The sequence below is a fragment of the Cervus canadensis genome, chromosome 11 (genome assembly GCF_019320065.1).
Source record: "Cervus canadensis isolate Bull #8, Minnesota chromosome 11, ASM1932006v1, whole genome shotgun sequence".
NCBI classification, from domain to species: domain Eukaryota; kingdom Metazoa; phylum Chordata; class Mammalia; order Artiodactyla; family Cervidae; genus Cervus; species Cervus canadensis.
In genome coordinates this window covers 38,668,146-38,683,782 of record NC_057396.1, presented here as the reverse complement: position 1 = coordinate 38,683,782, position 15,637 = coordinate 38,668,146, and the positions used below count along the sequence as shown (strand labels likewise).

At 40.4% G+C, this 15,637-nt stretch overlaps 1 protein-coding gene across 1 annotated transcript; it reads right to left on the bottom strand.

Moving 5' to 3' along the window:
* Positions 1-518: 518 nt before the first annotated feature.
* LYVE1 (lymphatic vessel endothelial hyaluronan receptor 1) lies at positions 519-14,667 on the bottom strand. Its single transcript, XM_043482109.1, has 6 exons — positions 14,282-14,667; positions 10,471-10,642; positions 10,225-10,364; positions 3,925-4,248; positions 2,480-2,558; positions 519-1,933 (listed from the first exon to the last, which is right to left on the bottom strand). The coding sequence occupies exons 1-6, from the start codon at positions 14,364-14,366 to the stop codon at positions 1,747-1,749; spliced, it is 987 nt and encodes a 328-aa protein (XP_043338044.1). The 5' UTR covers positions 14,367-14,667; the 3' UTR covers positions 519-1,746.
* Positions 14,668-15,637: the final 970 nt, after the last annotated feature.

The following is a 15,637-nucleotide window of genomic DNA, read 5'->3' as shown; positions in this document are numbered from 1 at the left end:
TTAACTCTTGGCAATTAAACCTAATTTTAAGAGAATACTTCGTGGGCCAACCATAAAAGACTATGCCAACAGGTTATGGCCTCTGAGCTGAAAGGATCATGGAATTGTGCACTTAGCAATGAGGGGAAGAAGATAGCAGCAGTCTGAGAGAGAAAGACTATGTATACATGTAGAGAGAAAGTTAGGGAGACAGGACAAATGAGAGGTCCTGAGTCCCCAGTTTCCTGTGAACTCTGAAACATATTGGAATATAGGACCTGAATACTAAGTAAAGGACTAATTTATATGTGTATAATTGACCTACTTAAAATAAGCCCATCTGAAGCAAGTAAAGTCCCACACGGTGACGTATGTTCTATTGGCCTTGCCAATATATTTCAACAACCAAAGTTGTTTACTTTTGCAAACAACAGGTTCAGTTCAGTTCAGTCGCTCAGTCATATCCGACTCTTTGCGGACAACAGGTTACTTCATTGCAAGGAAGTTGTAAAGCCTCAGTGTAAATAAGAGAGCAAAGAAACTTTATAAATGCTTTTATTTTTTCAGCACAATTATTTCTGCACCTCCCAGGCTTCTTTTGCTGGAAGGAGAGCTAGCAATACATTTGGTAGTGACATCTAAAAAGCGTATAGAGGTAATGATGTATTTTTTAGGTATGTTAATAATAAATTAAGGCTATAATGGTTGTCATATTAATGAGAAAATAATGAGTAGGTTAGTCTCTGAAAAAAATAATTGGGTTTTGGAAGTAGACAAGCTGGGATATTAACAGTGAAAAAATTATCTTCATGTATTCTACTACATGAAAATTTTGATGAATAATATACAATTATGGGATGTAAGAACTTGCACAGCACCTGACATAGAGTAGGCATTCAGCAAATGTTTATTAAACTTTGCTGCTTTTTAACACAGTAATTTTATTCACTAATAATTTCTGTAATTTGGATTAAAATAGAACTTTGTAAGAGGTTTTTTTGGGGGGGGCAGGTTCTTGTAATAGTATAGTCTTCTAGAGAAAATAGCAGCAGCTCAAGAGAGAAAAGTAAGTGTGTGTAGCTTCTGATAAGTGATTTCAATTCAAATTATTCAGAGATGAACATTTGCTCTGTCTGTATTTATAGTCCCTACTGACAAATACTCTCATATCCCCAGCCTGTTCTTTTTCTCTATTTATTTTGGCTTTACAGAGATTAGGTCTCACATCATGGGAATCTATGTCTTTTAGTTACTAAACTTTTCCTTCCTTCTTTCACTCTTGCCTGGCTCAGAAGAACATGCCAGGTGGTAAAAAGTGTTTCCTTTCCAGAGATGAAGAAAGGATCTGGGTTGTAGAGTCAATCAACAGACAAAGCCTTGATCTCAATGGTTTCTTGACTCTCAACTCACCTATTCTCAGGCAGCATAAAGGCCACTTGGCAAACATGTTCTGCTTAGCTGTTTAGGTCCTGGTGTTTTGCACAAGTTCCTTTCTCCCACTGGGATATCATTAGGACATAACCAGGCTAGAAAGGTTGTAGGAAGCTTTGGAGGTAGGAGGGTAGGATCCAGAAAGGACTGTAAGAAAAAGGGAATTCCCTTTGGTGTACTCCAGAGTTGAAAGGTAGCCCTGAGTTGACTCTAGTCAGGAACCAAGGGTAAACTTGCTTGCTTGGTTCTCTGTTCCTTTTAGGCTCCCCATCTGGGACCAGGATGTGTATCAGGAAGGAAATAAGCCTGAAGTGTGTCCTCTCACTTTTTGCTTGTCTAAACTTCAGCTTCCAGGCATCGCACTGTGGTTTTGGGTGGACTCTTGGGCTCCTCTGGTTTTTTATTCATTTTCTTTGATTCCTCATTAGGGTTGCTATCATCGGCCTTCTCCTCTTTTACTACTTTAGTTTCTATCATTTCCTTCTGCTGGTTCTTATTTGTAAAAGGGAATGCCTTCACATACCTGTAGGCATAAACACAAAATTAAAATGAGAGACTTCTATATAACACATAGAACAACAGATAACACTTTGTAAAGACCTATACTGGCAAAGTACACTGCGTTCCTTTATTTCAGAGAGATGCTGACACATGCATGCATGCTCAAATACCTTCACCTATCCTGACCTGAATGGATTCATTTAGATGCAATGGTAGGTTCACAGGCCAAACTTTAGCCTGGTCTTAAAACCCTCTCGTCAAAAGCAAAGAACTGAAAATCAAAGAAAGCATATCCATTTCCTTCTAGATGCCAGTCTTTTCTTTTGATTTCTTGATATTCAAAGGGACAGCTGTTGATCTATATCTTCAAGCTGGATAACATGCATATGCTGAAATAGTAGGGAAGTTTGTGTGGTAGGGAGGACCAGTGAGGTGAGGGAGAACGTTTACAGTGTAAGAGGACTGCCCTCTCCATTTGGAAAAGGGAAATGCTAATAACGACCCTGGATAAACACAAGATAGAGATGCAACAAAAATGAGGAGACTGACCATGCACCAACAACCCCACCTTTTGACGTAGCAAACTGCGAGGCCAGCTGCAGCAGCAAAGAAGAGGAGCGCGAGAACCAGCAGGGCTGTGGGAACACCTGAGGGAGACAGAGACAGGGCCTGTCGGTCCTTCACACAGACATTGCTGCGGGCTGGTCTTCTAACGATTCATCTTTACACATGATGGAGACCAGAGACAGGCAGGGGAAGAGCCTTCTCTGTGACCACACAGGGGCCACTTAGGGTGTTAGGCTCACATGTACTTCTTTCCTTCTTGCCTATAGAATCCTTGGTCTTGCCTCTCACACTCTCTACTCTGTTAGTTGCAATATGACAGAATCCGTTTCCTGTCTGTGGCCTTGAAGACAATGAGTTTGGAGCAAATTAAGTGCAAGACCCTTCCTTTTAAATAGGAAAAACAACTTACTGGTCATAGGGATTTAAGGTGTCTAGATATATTTTTAAAACTTCTGCATATGAATGCTACTGTACTGCTAAGTCACTTCAGTCGTGCCCAACTCTGTGTGACCCCATCCCTGGAATTTTCCAGGCAAGAACACTGGAGTGGGTTGCCATTTCCTTCTCCAATGCATAAAAGTGAAAATGAAGTCACTTAGTCATGTCTGACTCTTCGAGACCCCATGGACTGCAGCCTACCAGGCTCCTCCGTCCATGGGATTTTCCAGGCAAGAGTACTGGAGTGGGGTGCCATTGCCTTCTCCGTCTGCATATGAATAGATAGTAATTTATTCTGAAAAGTTTTTATATTTTAAAAGTCAAGCTATCTTATTTTATTTCTTTAAATGTAGATATTTATTACATATCATTCTTGTACATGTATAATAAGAAAAATAATTGGTTAAGGCCCTCCTAAAACTTCGTCATATTTGGAGTCCTTTTGTTTTTCTCAAAATCATTGATATCTGGATATCTCATACAATTCCCTGAAGACTTAAGTGATATATATACTTCCTAGAAAAGTGTTTTGCCATTGTCACTAGAATTTTATTCCAAGCTACTGAAAAGTGAATCTATTTTAGACTCATGGTGGTGGTGGTTTAGTCACTAAGTTGTGTCCGACTCTTTGCGACCCTATGGACTTTAGCCCCTCAGGCTCCTCTGTCCATGGAATTTTCCAGGCAAGAGTACTGAAGTGGGTTACCATTTCCTTCACCAGGGGATCTTCCTGGCCCAGGAATCAAACTTGCATCTACTGCAATGCAGGCAGATTCTCTATTGCTGAGTCATCAGGGATTCCCTTTAGACTCATGGTTTTTAGTTTAATCATTAAGGTTCTCTACAGACCTCAAGTTCTATGACTATATGAAATTTGAATTTGCATTAAGCTTTTATTTGTATTAACATTTGTCAGGTCCTGAGTGCCCAATCTGGATACAGGCTAGTTTCTATGTATTGTCTATTATACACACACACACACACACAATATAGACAGAAAGTTTTTACCTCCAAACCCAACAGCTTCATTCTTGAAGGCTGGTCTATTTTGAATATCTGATTCTCTTTCTGTAGCTATGGTGCTAGTTTCCATAAAAGCTTCTGTTATGCAAATTAATTTTCTTTTCCGTGGAGTAGAAGTGGATGCCAGAGGGGGAGCCACAGTCGTTGTAACATAGTCAGGACCATCAGTAGACAATGCTGAGTGTGTACTGTCACTGACTATCATTTTTGTTGTGACCATCATTTTCGTTGTGTATGTTGCAGTTTCGGTGTTGAATAAGGGATCATCAGTGGTGATAATTTCTGGAAGGCATGAGTTAATCCAAGTATCTGTCCAGGGAGGGAAAAGTAAAATAAGAAGTACGTATTGAAATAGCCTCCTAAGTGGTCTGTCTGCCTCCAGTCTTACTTTCCTCCATTCTCTTTATGCTGTAACTGGAATGGTCTTACAAAACTGTGAATGTAATCATATCACTTTCTTCTTTAGAATCCTTCCCTTACTATACTGCACGGCCTATGAAGTCCTTCATGACCTGGCGCCTGCTGACATGGCCTGCCTCACTTGATCAGTCTTTCTCTCATTCCCCTTGCCTTAAAGGAGTTCCTTCAGTTCTTTGATGTGCTTTCTTTCATATTCAAGTCTTTGACCAGGATGCTTTCTTCACCTATAAGAAGCCCCTTTTTATTAAACTTTTCCTTGTCCTTCAGGTCTCAAACTTACTGTCTCTTTCTTAGACAGACTTGAAGGCCAGTCTGGATCCCTAGACTTGCAGTCTTGTACCTCCTGGTATTTCCTTTGTCATGATTCTCACTATACTGCTCCCCACTGGACCATGAGCTCCCTGGAACAGGGCTCCTGTCTGTCTTGATCATCATGGTCTGTGCCCTATGCCTGGCACATAGTACATGCTCAATATTTGATGATTAAAGGAAAGAAGGAAATGTGAAATGAAGAAAGGAGTAGATGGGGAGGCCAAACATACATACATGACACCACTTCAGGACAAAGATCTACTAAAACCAGATTGTTCTGTGTTCATTGAAAAAAAAAAATGTTTTTAAAGGAAGTGGGGAACAGAGGAGGGACGTCGGTTTTCTCTCCAATCTGTTGAATGTGATAGAGAGGAAACTAGCATTTGATGAATATCTTACTCTTGAGTCAACCATGGTAATTCATTTACAATTTTAAAAAACCCTCATTTGTACAGGAGAAACTGAAATTCAGAGAAATTGAATACCTTGCCCAAAGTCATGTAGCCAGTAAGTGTTAGAGACATGCAATATATTCCAACATGCATTTGTATCTCTTTTAAATCCCTAGTTATTTGTGAGAGTGGGTAACATTGGCTGGAATGTTAGCCATAAAGGAAAAGTTATTCTATTATTTTTTAAAATTAAGTAAAAATTACCAACCAAGTCTGTGGTGAATATGATAAAACATTTTGACCCCACATGCATTCAGTCAGTGTTTTATACTATTTTTACTTTGAAAAGACCTCTATTCAAATAGGCATCATCCTTGACCTCTACCCTGGACTTTGGAAGGCAGCTTTGCTCACCACTATACCACTAACGCTGCCCTGGATTTTCAGCTACATTTTCCATTCTTGAGCATGTGCTAAGTTCTTCCTTCAAAAAATGAACATTTTTAAATATCAAGGGGAAAAGCATACTGAGCATGATATACTGTGCTTGGAACTGAGAATACAGAATCAAATAAGGGGGGATTCCTGTTTCCTAGAGAAGTATTTTGATGAGAGTAGGGGGAGATAACTGGGGATTCACAGATGAGATGGTATGAACAGTATGTGGAGGGTTAATGTGCTCATTCAACAAATATTTATTGAGCTCCAACTGTGTGCTAGGTGCTAGGGACATAGTGCAAATAAGACAAAGTGCTTGCTCATAAGGGTCTTATATGTTATTGGAAAGAAGGATATAGATAATAAAAAAGCACAAAATAAGCCAGAAATTTCAGAAGATGATAATTGTTGAGAGTATAATTAAGCAGGATCAAACTAGAAGAGGCAGGAATGGGAACAGATACTTTGGATAAGGTGATAAGAGTAAGTCTCCTTGGGGAGGAGATACTTAAGCTGGAACCTGAATGATAAAAGTAGTGAGTCATTGAAGATCTCAGGCAAAAGCATTCTAAGTAAAGAGAACAGGAAGTTTAAGGGCCAGAAAGTGAATAATATTGGCCTGTTTGATGATAAGAAGGCCAGTATGGTTAGGATAGAGCCCCAGCTCCTCTAATATGGAAGAGGGAATAGAATATCCCAGTCAGTCAAAACAGCGTGACCCAAGATTAGAGATATTTGAAAGTGTAGGCATGTCAGAAAATAACAGGGCACATAATGTGGCTGGCGTGCAGGGCGTGTCTATGTTGGGAACATGAAAGACTGCAAGGAGGAGATGAGACTGGGAAGATAGGTGGGAGCCAGAGTATTAAGAGTTAAAACTACCATGGTAAAGAATTTGGAATTTGTTCTGTAAGAGAAGAAATTTTCAACTGGAGTCAGCAAACTTTCCAACTGACATATAGAAGTTCTCATCTACACCCAGTTTTATGTGAAAAAAGTCTTCATAGTTCACATTAGATTCTCAGATGGGAAGCCACCCAAAGCTATGGAGCAGAGGAGTGACATGATCATCAGCGAAGGTGTGTGGAGGATGAAATAGAGATGACAGAGTAAACATGGTCATTTTTACTTAATTTTCAGGAGCCAACAAAGAGGTTATTGCACAGAACTAGGAGAATCCAGAGTACCTGGAATTCTAGAACTTATGTCTTAGAGACCTTGGCTAGTGAAGTGGTTCTCAACTCCGACTGCAGATTAGAATCATCTGGGGAACTTTGAAAACATATTCTTGTGAAGGACCCACCCTGGGCCTGGTAATCACCAGGAAAGGTGATGAGGAAGTCACCCCAGGCCCAAGATTTAAGTCCTGGCTCTGTCCTTAGTGACTGCTGACACTGCTGAGCACACTTCAGGCACAAGTTACTTCTCCTGGAAAGTAGTGGTGACCCTTGTGTGACTTCACCGCGGAGCGATGAGACAGTAAATGTGCAGGGCCTCGCATAATCTATGACATGATCTGTAAGCTCTGTAAGAATTGGTTTCCATTGCCTCCCTGTTCATTAAGGTTAGGCAAGAAGGCTACCACGTGAGGGAGCAACAGCAATCTGGTTCCTTACCAGCTGAGGGCACAGTATGTCTCACCCGGAAGTGATAGGACCTGGGTCCTCTTCCCTCCGAACAGGAAATATAATTTCTCTAGAATATGCCAAATTCTTTGCTAGATTATTAAGCACAGTGTGGTTGGTGTCCAAGAGGAAAGATTAGGAATCAGGGGTACAGAAAGCCTTCCTGAAGAAGGAAGTCTTTATTCAGACTTGAATAAAGGATACAAGTCAGCTAGGTGATGAGAGGATAGGCATTGTGGCAGAGGGAACAGCACGAAACACACGGTGCATGCCAAGCATCAAAAGCTCCTTGATCTGATTCCCAAAGCTCACAAAGACAGCAATAAGAAGATAACATTTGGAGTCAGGTTTCAGGTTACTCTGATCCTCAGAGCCTATAAGACAGCAATAAAAAGGAAAGTTACAAAAACAAAGAAGCGTAAGATAAATCCAGGTCAGTGGCAAGATGAGGGCTAGGGTAACTCTGATCCTCACAAAGATGGCAAACAGAAGCAAGTGAACCTAATTTATTTTAAAAGGGTAGCAAATTTTCTCAAGTCACTTTTATATATAATTCTCTGACAGTACATTCTCAGAGAGATACCTTGTGAGGACTAAAAGAAATACAAATGAACTGTAAATTCCATTCAGTAGGTTTATTATCTTAATAATGTTGTTTTTATAATTTTGAAAATATTATAGGATAAGAAAATATATTATTTATTGAAAACAATAATTTTCCATGTAAGAGAAAAAAAGATGCCAATGTATATGTATACACACACATATATATTCCTAGTTGCCCACTAAAAAGGGCTGAGAAGTAATGAAAATGAAAGTATTAATTAGAACAACTTGAATGCAGATCTTGGTTTCTAATTAACCTCCTCTATTAAAAAGTTCTCTTGGAGAAATAGCTATATATGGCTGATTTCATGTCTAGGATAAAGGAAGCACAAAGTGAGCCTGTGACATGTTATTACGACAGAAAGCAATGACTTGCTCAAATACTAATGGCATGACAAAAGTCAAGTAGCAGGGGTTTCCACTTGCCAAATGTGGGACCATTTGAGCATCATAAAGAATAAAGTAATAATAACTGTAAAATTGATGACAACATATGGAACACACAGACTAAGTAAAATGCTATTCATCTATGTGATTATAGTATTAGTACTATATGCATTATAGTACTAGGGGAAGGGAGAAGATGTGTGTGTGTATATGTGTGTGTGTGAAAGAGAGAGATTCTTCTTTATCAAAGAATGCCAGCCAATAGATGAAGAAGGAAGAATGTATTTAGATTTTGTAGTCCTGCATATAACTGATTCCAGCAAGGATCATCAATGTCTGCTTGAACTATTAGATAAAAGATGATTGGGGGTATTTGCATGGTGCCAAAATATCACACTAGAGGTTCCCTCCTCATTGCCAAAGGGAAAACAAATCTGAGTTCATTAGGGAGGTCCAGCAGTCACCATCTTATTCAGATGATCAAAGTTAGCATATTAATATTGGGATATAGTGACATTCAGTGCCTTTTGTTGGGATATGATCTAAAGTACACAATATCTAACCTATCAAGTATTTTTGCCCAAACTAGTAACCGTGTGTCTAATCAAGCCTCTATACTTAACTTTAAGTATATAGGAAGCATAGAGAATGGAAGTACAGGTTAAATGAAACCATGAGGAAACACACAAACCTGAGTCATCTACCTGGACTCCTTTTCAGTTAGTCCAGAGGACTGGGTGTTTGTTTGTCACGCTGACAGCTGTCAGGAAGGGCGGGCATTTGAAAGGCCAGGCCATCTGACAGGCATGCATTGGTGTCATATAAGCAGGCAAACAAACCACCAATTCCCCAACCAAAAGTGATAGGTGGGTGAGGTGGGGAGAGGGGGATGGTGAAAAAAGTTGGTAAAAAGCTTATGTTTTAGTCTTTACATAGCTGGAAGCTCACTGTAAGTCTTCGAACAAGACAAACCTCCATTCTGAGCTATAGTCATTTCATCTGTGAAGTAAGGGAAGTGAAAAATCTCAAGACTTTTTGAGGCCAAGGCCCCATAGTTCATAGAACCGCTTGGATCTAATTGCTGCCTTTGGGCAACAGAACATTGCTGGTGGAATTTTACCTCCTGGATCTTAGAGAATGACCACTGAGCCACTGACCTTTAGAAGGTCAGATTTGTGAATATGTATGAAAAGTAATAAATGAGACAGAGGAGAACAAGTGTTTAGTCAAAAGCTTTCTGAGAAGTTACTTAGGTAAAGCACTTGGGCTAAGGCAGCCAAGATCTTCCAAGGTTAAAGGGATGACCATGAGCAAATCAGTTCTATTTTCTAGCTTCAATTCCTTCCTTCGTAAAATGAAAATTGGATCTTATTCTTAAAATCATCTACTGTAGCATTTGAACTTCCACTCCTGTAAAGGAATGTGGGATAAATGAAGGAGATCTGTGTGTGAGTCTTCATAGTAAGGAAATCTTAGACAAATGTACTTATATCCTCTAACCTAAGCTTTTTCATTTGCAAAATAGGGATGATAAAGCATACCTCCTATGGACATTGTCAAGGTTTAGTGAGATAAATAGTATATTGCTTTGGCCATGGGTGCTTCCTTCCCTTCTTCCTGTTTATCTTATGCGATGAGAGGAGGGGATGGAGCCTCTAGGGGTACCCTCTCCCTATATTGCCAATCTGTCATATTTCCCCTAAATTTTTCCTCTGAGGGGGACACTGCCACCTCTAGCCTTGTAAAGATTCAGTCTTGGGAGGATTCAGTGGCCATCACTGAGACTGCTTCTGCTTATGCTCAGGCTTACTCTTCTCAGACTGGTCATGGTGGTGGTGGTTTAGTCGCTAAGTCATGTCCAACTCTTTCGACCCCATGGACTGTAGCCTGCCAGGCTCCTCTGTCCATGGGATTTCCCAGGAAAAAATACTGGAGTGAGTTGCCACTTCCTTTGCCAGGGGATCTTCCTGACCTTGGGATTGAACTCACGTCTCCTGCTTTGCAGGCAGATTCTTTGCCTCTGAGCTACCAGAGATGTCCTGGTTATAGAGCTATTGAAATCCAGACAAAACACACCACATGGAGAGACCACAGATCTAACTCACCAGATGAGTTGTGACAGTAGGCCCTGTGCCTACTGCTGAGTGAACTTCTCCAAATCACGACGCCCACCCCGCTCTTCCCACACTTGGGGTTGGAGATAATTCGAGGGATGACCACGAACTGATTTTTAACCCATCCATAGCTGTAACAGAATACACATGAATTGAATGGATACACAGATCTCTTGTTGCTGAACAAGATCACAGAGCCACCAAACCTCCCACAGTGTTTGTGCGTCTGTTTCTCACCTGCAGGTCTCAAAGCCAAATTTCCGTGCTTCTTCAACCTGGTCTTGGCTGGCCAAAGTGAGTCCCATGAGCCTACAGGCCTCCTGGGCTTCTGTGAAATTCAGAAGCGGCTGTGTCTTTTTGGTCACAAGGGTGACCCCCATGATTCTGCACGGTCCTGAGACGATAAGTTCTGCAAAGGAATCACAAAGCCCCTCAGTGGGCTGCTGTCTTTGTCTCAGCCCTCGGGCTCTCCTTCTGGGTAGAGCCTCACTGTCAACACGGCAGCTGGGATTGAAGTTCAGAAATAACAGGACACAGATAAGGCAGGTAGGTGCTCGCCTGGATCCATGCTGTGTCTCTCACCGGGTCCAAGTCCATCCCCACCTCACTGAGTTCAGGTGCCTTGTTCATTACATGGAGACTTTGGCTACTAGTTCCTGGGCAAGGGCAAGTCTAGGGGATGCAGCTGCTGCAAACCTTTTTGGAGTCTATAAAATGAAGGGTCTGAGACACTGAGAAAGATGAAATCCAGGGCTCTGCATAAACATAATAGCAATACTCCCAACTAGTGTGGGTTGGAGACAGCACTATTTCTGAGATGGGCTGAAAAATGTTGTACTTGTTATAATAGAATGTGAACTTTCTCAGTCCCAGGTCGTCTCTGACCATTGGGGGGCAGGCTTACGCAGAAGTTCCTGGAGGAGTCAGATAGTAAAGCTTGCATGGCAGAGAAACTAAATAAAGGAAGTGGCGTTTTAGAGTCAGACCTGGATTTGAATCTAATCTAGATTGCTTGTCAGCTCTGTGAATTTAGGCTAGTTACTTCATCTCTTTGAGCCTCAGTTTCCGTATTTAGAAAACTGAAAGAACAACAGTATCTACTGTATAAGGTGATGGTGGTTTAGTCACTAGGTTGTGTCCGACTCTTGGCGACTCCATTGACTGTAGCCCACCAGGCTCCCCTGTCCATGGGATTCTCCAGGCAAGAATGCTGGAGTGGGTTGCCATTTCCTTCTCCAGGGGATCTCCCTAACCCTGGAATCAAACCCGGGTCTCCTGGATTACAGACAGATTCTTTACCAATTGAGCTACAAGAGAAGCCCACAGCATAGGGTGGTGAAAGTTAAATGAATTAATTCAAATAAAAGTGCTTAGTACAGTGCCTGTCACATAGTAGGTGCTCAATAAATAATAACATAGTTTCATTATGTCATCTTCAAAGCACTTTAGTTTTAGTTTGCTAATGATTGATCTTCCTGGGGAAGCTGAGGCAGTTGAACAGTTAAGATGTGAATAATATCTTACTCAAAATCGAATGAATCTGAGAGTTCTGTTGATCCCTTCTCTCTGGATTCTGGGATTAGACCTGTGTGAAGTTGCAAAGTTGCATTGCATTCAGGTACTTTATTCCTACTGGGCTTCACCCTCGAAAGTTCATGAAAGGGCATTTCCTGAGTAATTGCTTAAACACAGATCTGTGCATTGGATGCTTAGTCAAATGTTTGACCACTGTCTAAGTTGGTGTTTAAAGGAAGTTTCTTCTTGCAAACATGCAAAGAGCCTTTCTAAGTACTCCAGGAGACCTTGCTGTGGAGCAGGGGACTGGGGGAAGGGAAATGAATATGATGTATGGCATTTGTGGATAACCTTATTTGTTTCCAGACTCTACTGTTGCCAAAAGAGAGACTAGAGAGCCAACACCCATTATACGTGTTTGTGGCAGAACAGTTTTTTATGACTGTGTTCACTAATGCTAATACCTACACCAACATTGATATTAATACTAATGCCGATGTTCATTCCAACTTCTATCATCTGTAGATGCCAGTCTGTGCCAAACCCTGACTCTTCTAACAGAAAATTGAGGTTCAGGGAGATAAGAAACTTTCCCAACCCAAGGATATAGAGCAGCTAGGTGGAAGTTCAGAGGCACACATCCAGCCGTGATTGATACGAAAACCTCAGTTCTTAACTAGGACACTGTTCTGCTTCTCACTGTGCAATGGGGAGAAGATACACACAGAGCCTAGAACTGAACTCTTGCAACACACCATTTGTCCTGGAATTTGGCTCGTTTAACTCATAAGCTTGCTTATAGCAGCATCTTTGGGAATACTTATAGAGAAGGCATGTTAATTACACTGCAAAGTGGTCTTAATGCTCTCTCATCATACATCATTTTTGCTCTAAATATTATTGTTATGAGTAATGATAGACCTATTCTGGGCAATAGACCTAGCTTTGACCATTTCTTCTCTTGTTAGTTGGCTGTCTAACCTTGGGGAAGTTAGTATTCTCAGCTGTAAAAGGGGGATGGTTATATCTTTACAGAATATTTGTCAGAATTTTTAAATATATAACTTGTACCTAGTGGAGGCTGGGTCCATAAGGGGGCAGTCGACAAATATTCGTAGATTTTATGTTTTCCTATGTAAGGACAAAAACAGGGAGCTGGAACCTAAGGGATCCTCCAGGAACCCCTTCTTTAAGCTTTTTTAGAAAATTGCAAATGTAGTAGAAAGAGTATATACCTAGGAATCAGACAGAGCTGAATTCAGACCCAAGCTTTATTATTTACTGCTTTTATGACATTAGGCAAGTTGCTTGGCCTCACTGAGCCAGTTCCTTCATCTATAAAATGTATTCTTAAGAAATATATATACATATATTTCTTTTATATATATTTTACATACTATATATACAATATATAAAAATAGGCCCTCAAAAATACTAGTGCCCATTCCCATCCACTTATCTTCATCAAGCACCTCCTCCCTAATCATGACTCTGGATAACTTTCAGTTGTTTACAAAATTTTAATTTCCTTAGGAAAATGTTGCCATTATTGAGGATGGTCCAAAGAGTGTGATGAATCAGGGTCAAATAAAAATTTCCATAATAGTTTGAGTAGTAATGGCAGTATTTTGGGGAAAAGTGAAGAGTCTCCCCAGGGGTATGTCAAATAAGTTTGTTACTTTCAACAAACTTATTTCAAACTTATTTGAAAGTAACATATTCTGGCATTTGAAAAAAAAATCAATCCTATAACTCTAACCTTTATAAAATGGAATGCAACAATATCTAAATCAAGTCTGGATGTCTGTTCCCAACATATTTTATACTTCAGGGCATCTCCCAACAGAGGAACACATAATTTTCCTTTTAAAGTGCTTATATTTTCATTTACCCAGAGCTGTAATGAGTGATTTGTGGTCACATTTTTTTTGCCTACAGTGCAGAGTGAAGTTACCAGTTAGGCATCTCAAAAGCCCAGAAATCATTTAAGTCATTCCTTTGGTAGGGAGCTGATAGCTAATTTTCAAACCTGTATTTTTTTCAGTTTTTTTTTTCAGTTAATTCGCTGTTTACTACATATTAAAAATGTATGCATCCCATGATAGTGTAGTAAAACTAAAATTAAAACAATCACATTGACACTTCCAAAGACATAAAGCAGGCCAATATTCTGTGAAAGTTAACTATTTCTCAGGCTTCACGATTGCTTAAAATTTTTCACAATCATTCTTTGCTCCTTCAATGAAGCACTTTTTAAATCAAGTGATCTCTCTTCATTGTGTCAAAATATTTTCATTAAAAATATCCCATAGCCAAAAATAAAAGTCAAGATAACATAAAGGTAAGTGACAATCATTTTGGTGAAGCTGACAATATGGTGAAAACATTTCTGCCAGAACGGTCCTACCAATGAGATCTTCTGTTGACACTGAGGGCCACCCCCACCCCAGAAATTCAATCAAGAACTTAGTAGACTTAGGAAAATATGCAGCATCTTTCCTTGCCTCAGGCTGGCATCTAGTAAGAAACCTACCTTCTGAGCGGAGAGAGCCTTGGACCAGGTGCCTTGTGGTCCAGATGAAGGCAAGAAGCAACCCCAGACTGAAGAACTTGGCCATTGTGCCAGCACCTTCAGAGCCAGAGAAGCAGGTCAGATGAGCACTGGTAGTATCAAAGGCAGACAATAATCACCAGTGGCTGGAGACTTCTGGAAATACGTGGGGCCCCCACTGCTCTGCTTCATAACCGAGACATCCGGATTTTCCTGCTTTCAAGTTTCTGACTTGTCAAGGTCACTAGGGGGAAATGAGTGACGTCCTTGTAAGCCCAGGCTGTACTTTGTGGAAGGCTTTCTGGAAAATTTAGCTAATGCTGACTCAGAAAACACACAAATGAGGAAGGCAGAGAGCACAGGGTGAACTGTTGGAGGTTTCCCCAATTCTCATATCCCCTACCACCACCCATGTCCCCCCCAGCTCAGTTCCTATCTGGTTCATTGTTACTGTCTGTGTAGCTGCTCATTTATATACTCGTAGGAATGTCTCTGTCTCTAAAGGGGACTGAACATGGATTGCGCTTCTTTTCCTCCTCCGATCAGTGGGTTTTTTTTTTTAATCCCCCAATTGCATATCCTTGTGATCTGTAGGGAAATGAGGCTAAGAGTCATGAAAACAAATGATTATTTAAATACCAAGAACAGAATCCTCATGCTCCCTTTCGAGATTTCTTTATCATTTGAAATTTCTACCCCACTATAGGTGATTCCTGCTTCAAAGAAATCAGACACATTGAAGATTCATACAAAACATGACTAGGGGGGCAATTTATAAAATCAGTAATACTTTACAATAGCAATCACCACAGAGGGCCTTTATATAACTTTCTCTTTAATAATTTCTCATATTCTGGTAGGTGAAAATTCAACTCAGACTTCCCCTTTCTCGTTTGATGAGTGTGAGATTTTTCTGCACATGTACGAGCAGTCTGCATGCTCTCTTTTCCCAGCTAGAGTTTCAGTGGTTTATCTCGCATGATAATTATGGAATTCTGGCTTGAGAGTAATGCCTTGAGCAAAGAGTTATTAGTTTTCTCCAAAAGGAATGCATTTTCAGGAACAGTGTATAAGGACTTCCCTGGTGGTTCCAGTGTTTAAAATACCATGCTTCCAATGCAGGGGATAAGGGTTGGATCTTTGGTTGGGGAACTAAGATCCCATGTGACTCAAGTGTGGCCAAAAAAAAAAAAAAAAATGAGGAGTAGTATATGGGTAACTAGTTCTTTCCTTTACAAATGGTATTGGTCATGAAGTTAGATATTGGTGTGGAAGATACCAACATGAAAGGAGAATCTGCTCTGCAGAGGCATAGAGCACTTCTATGTAAATAGGGTT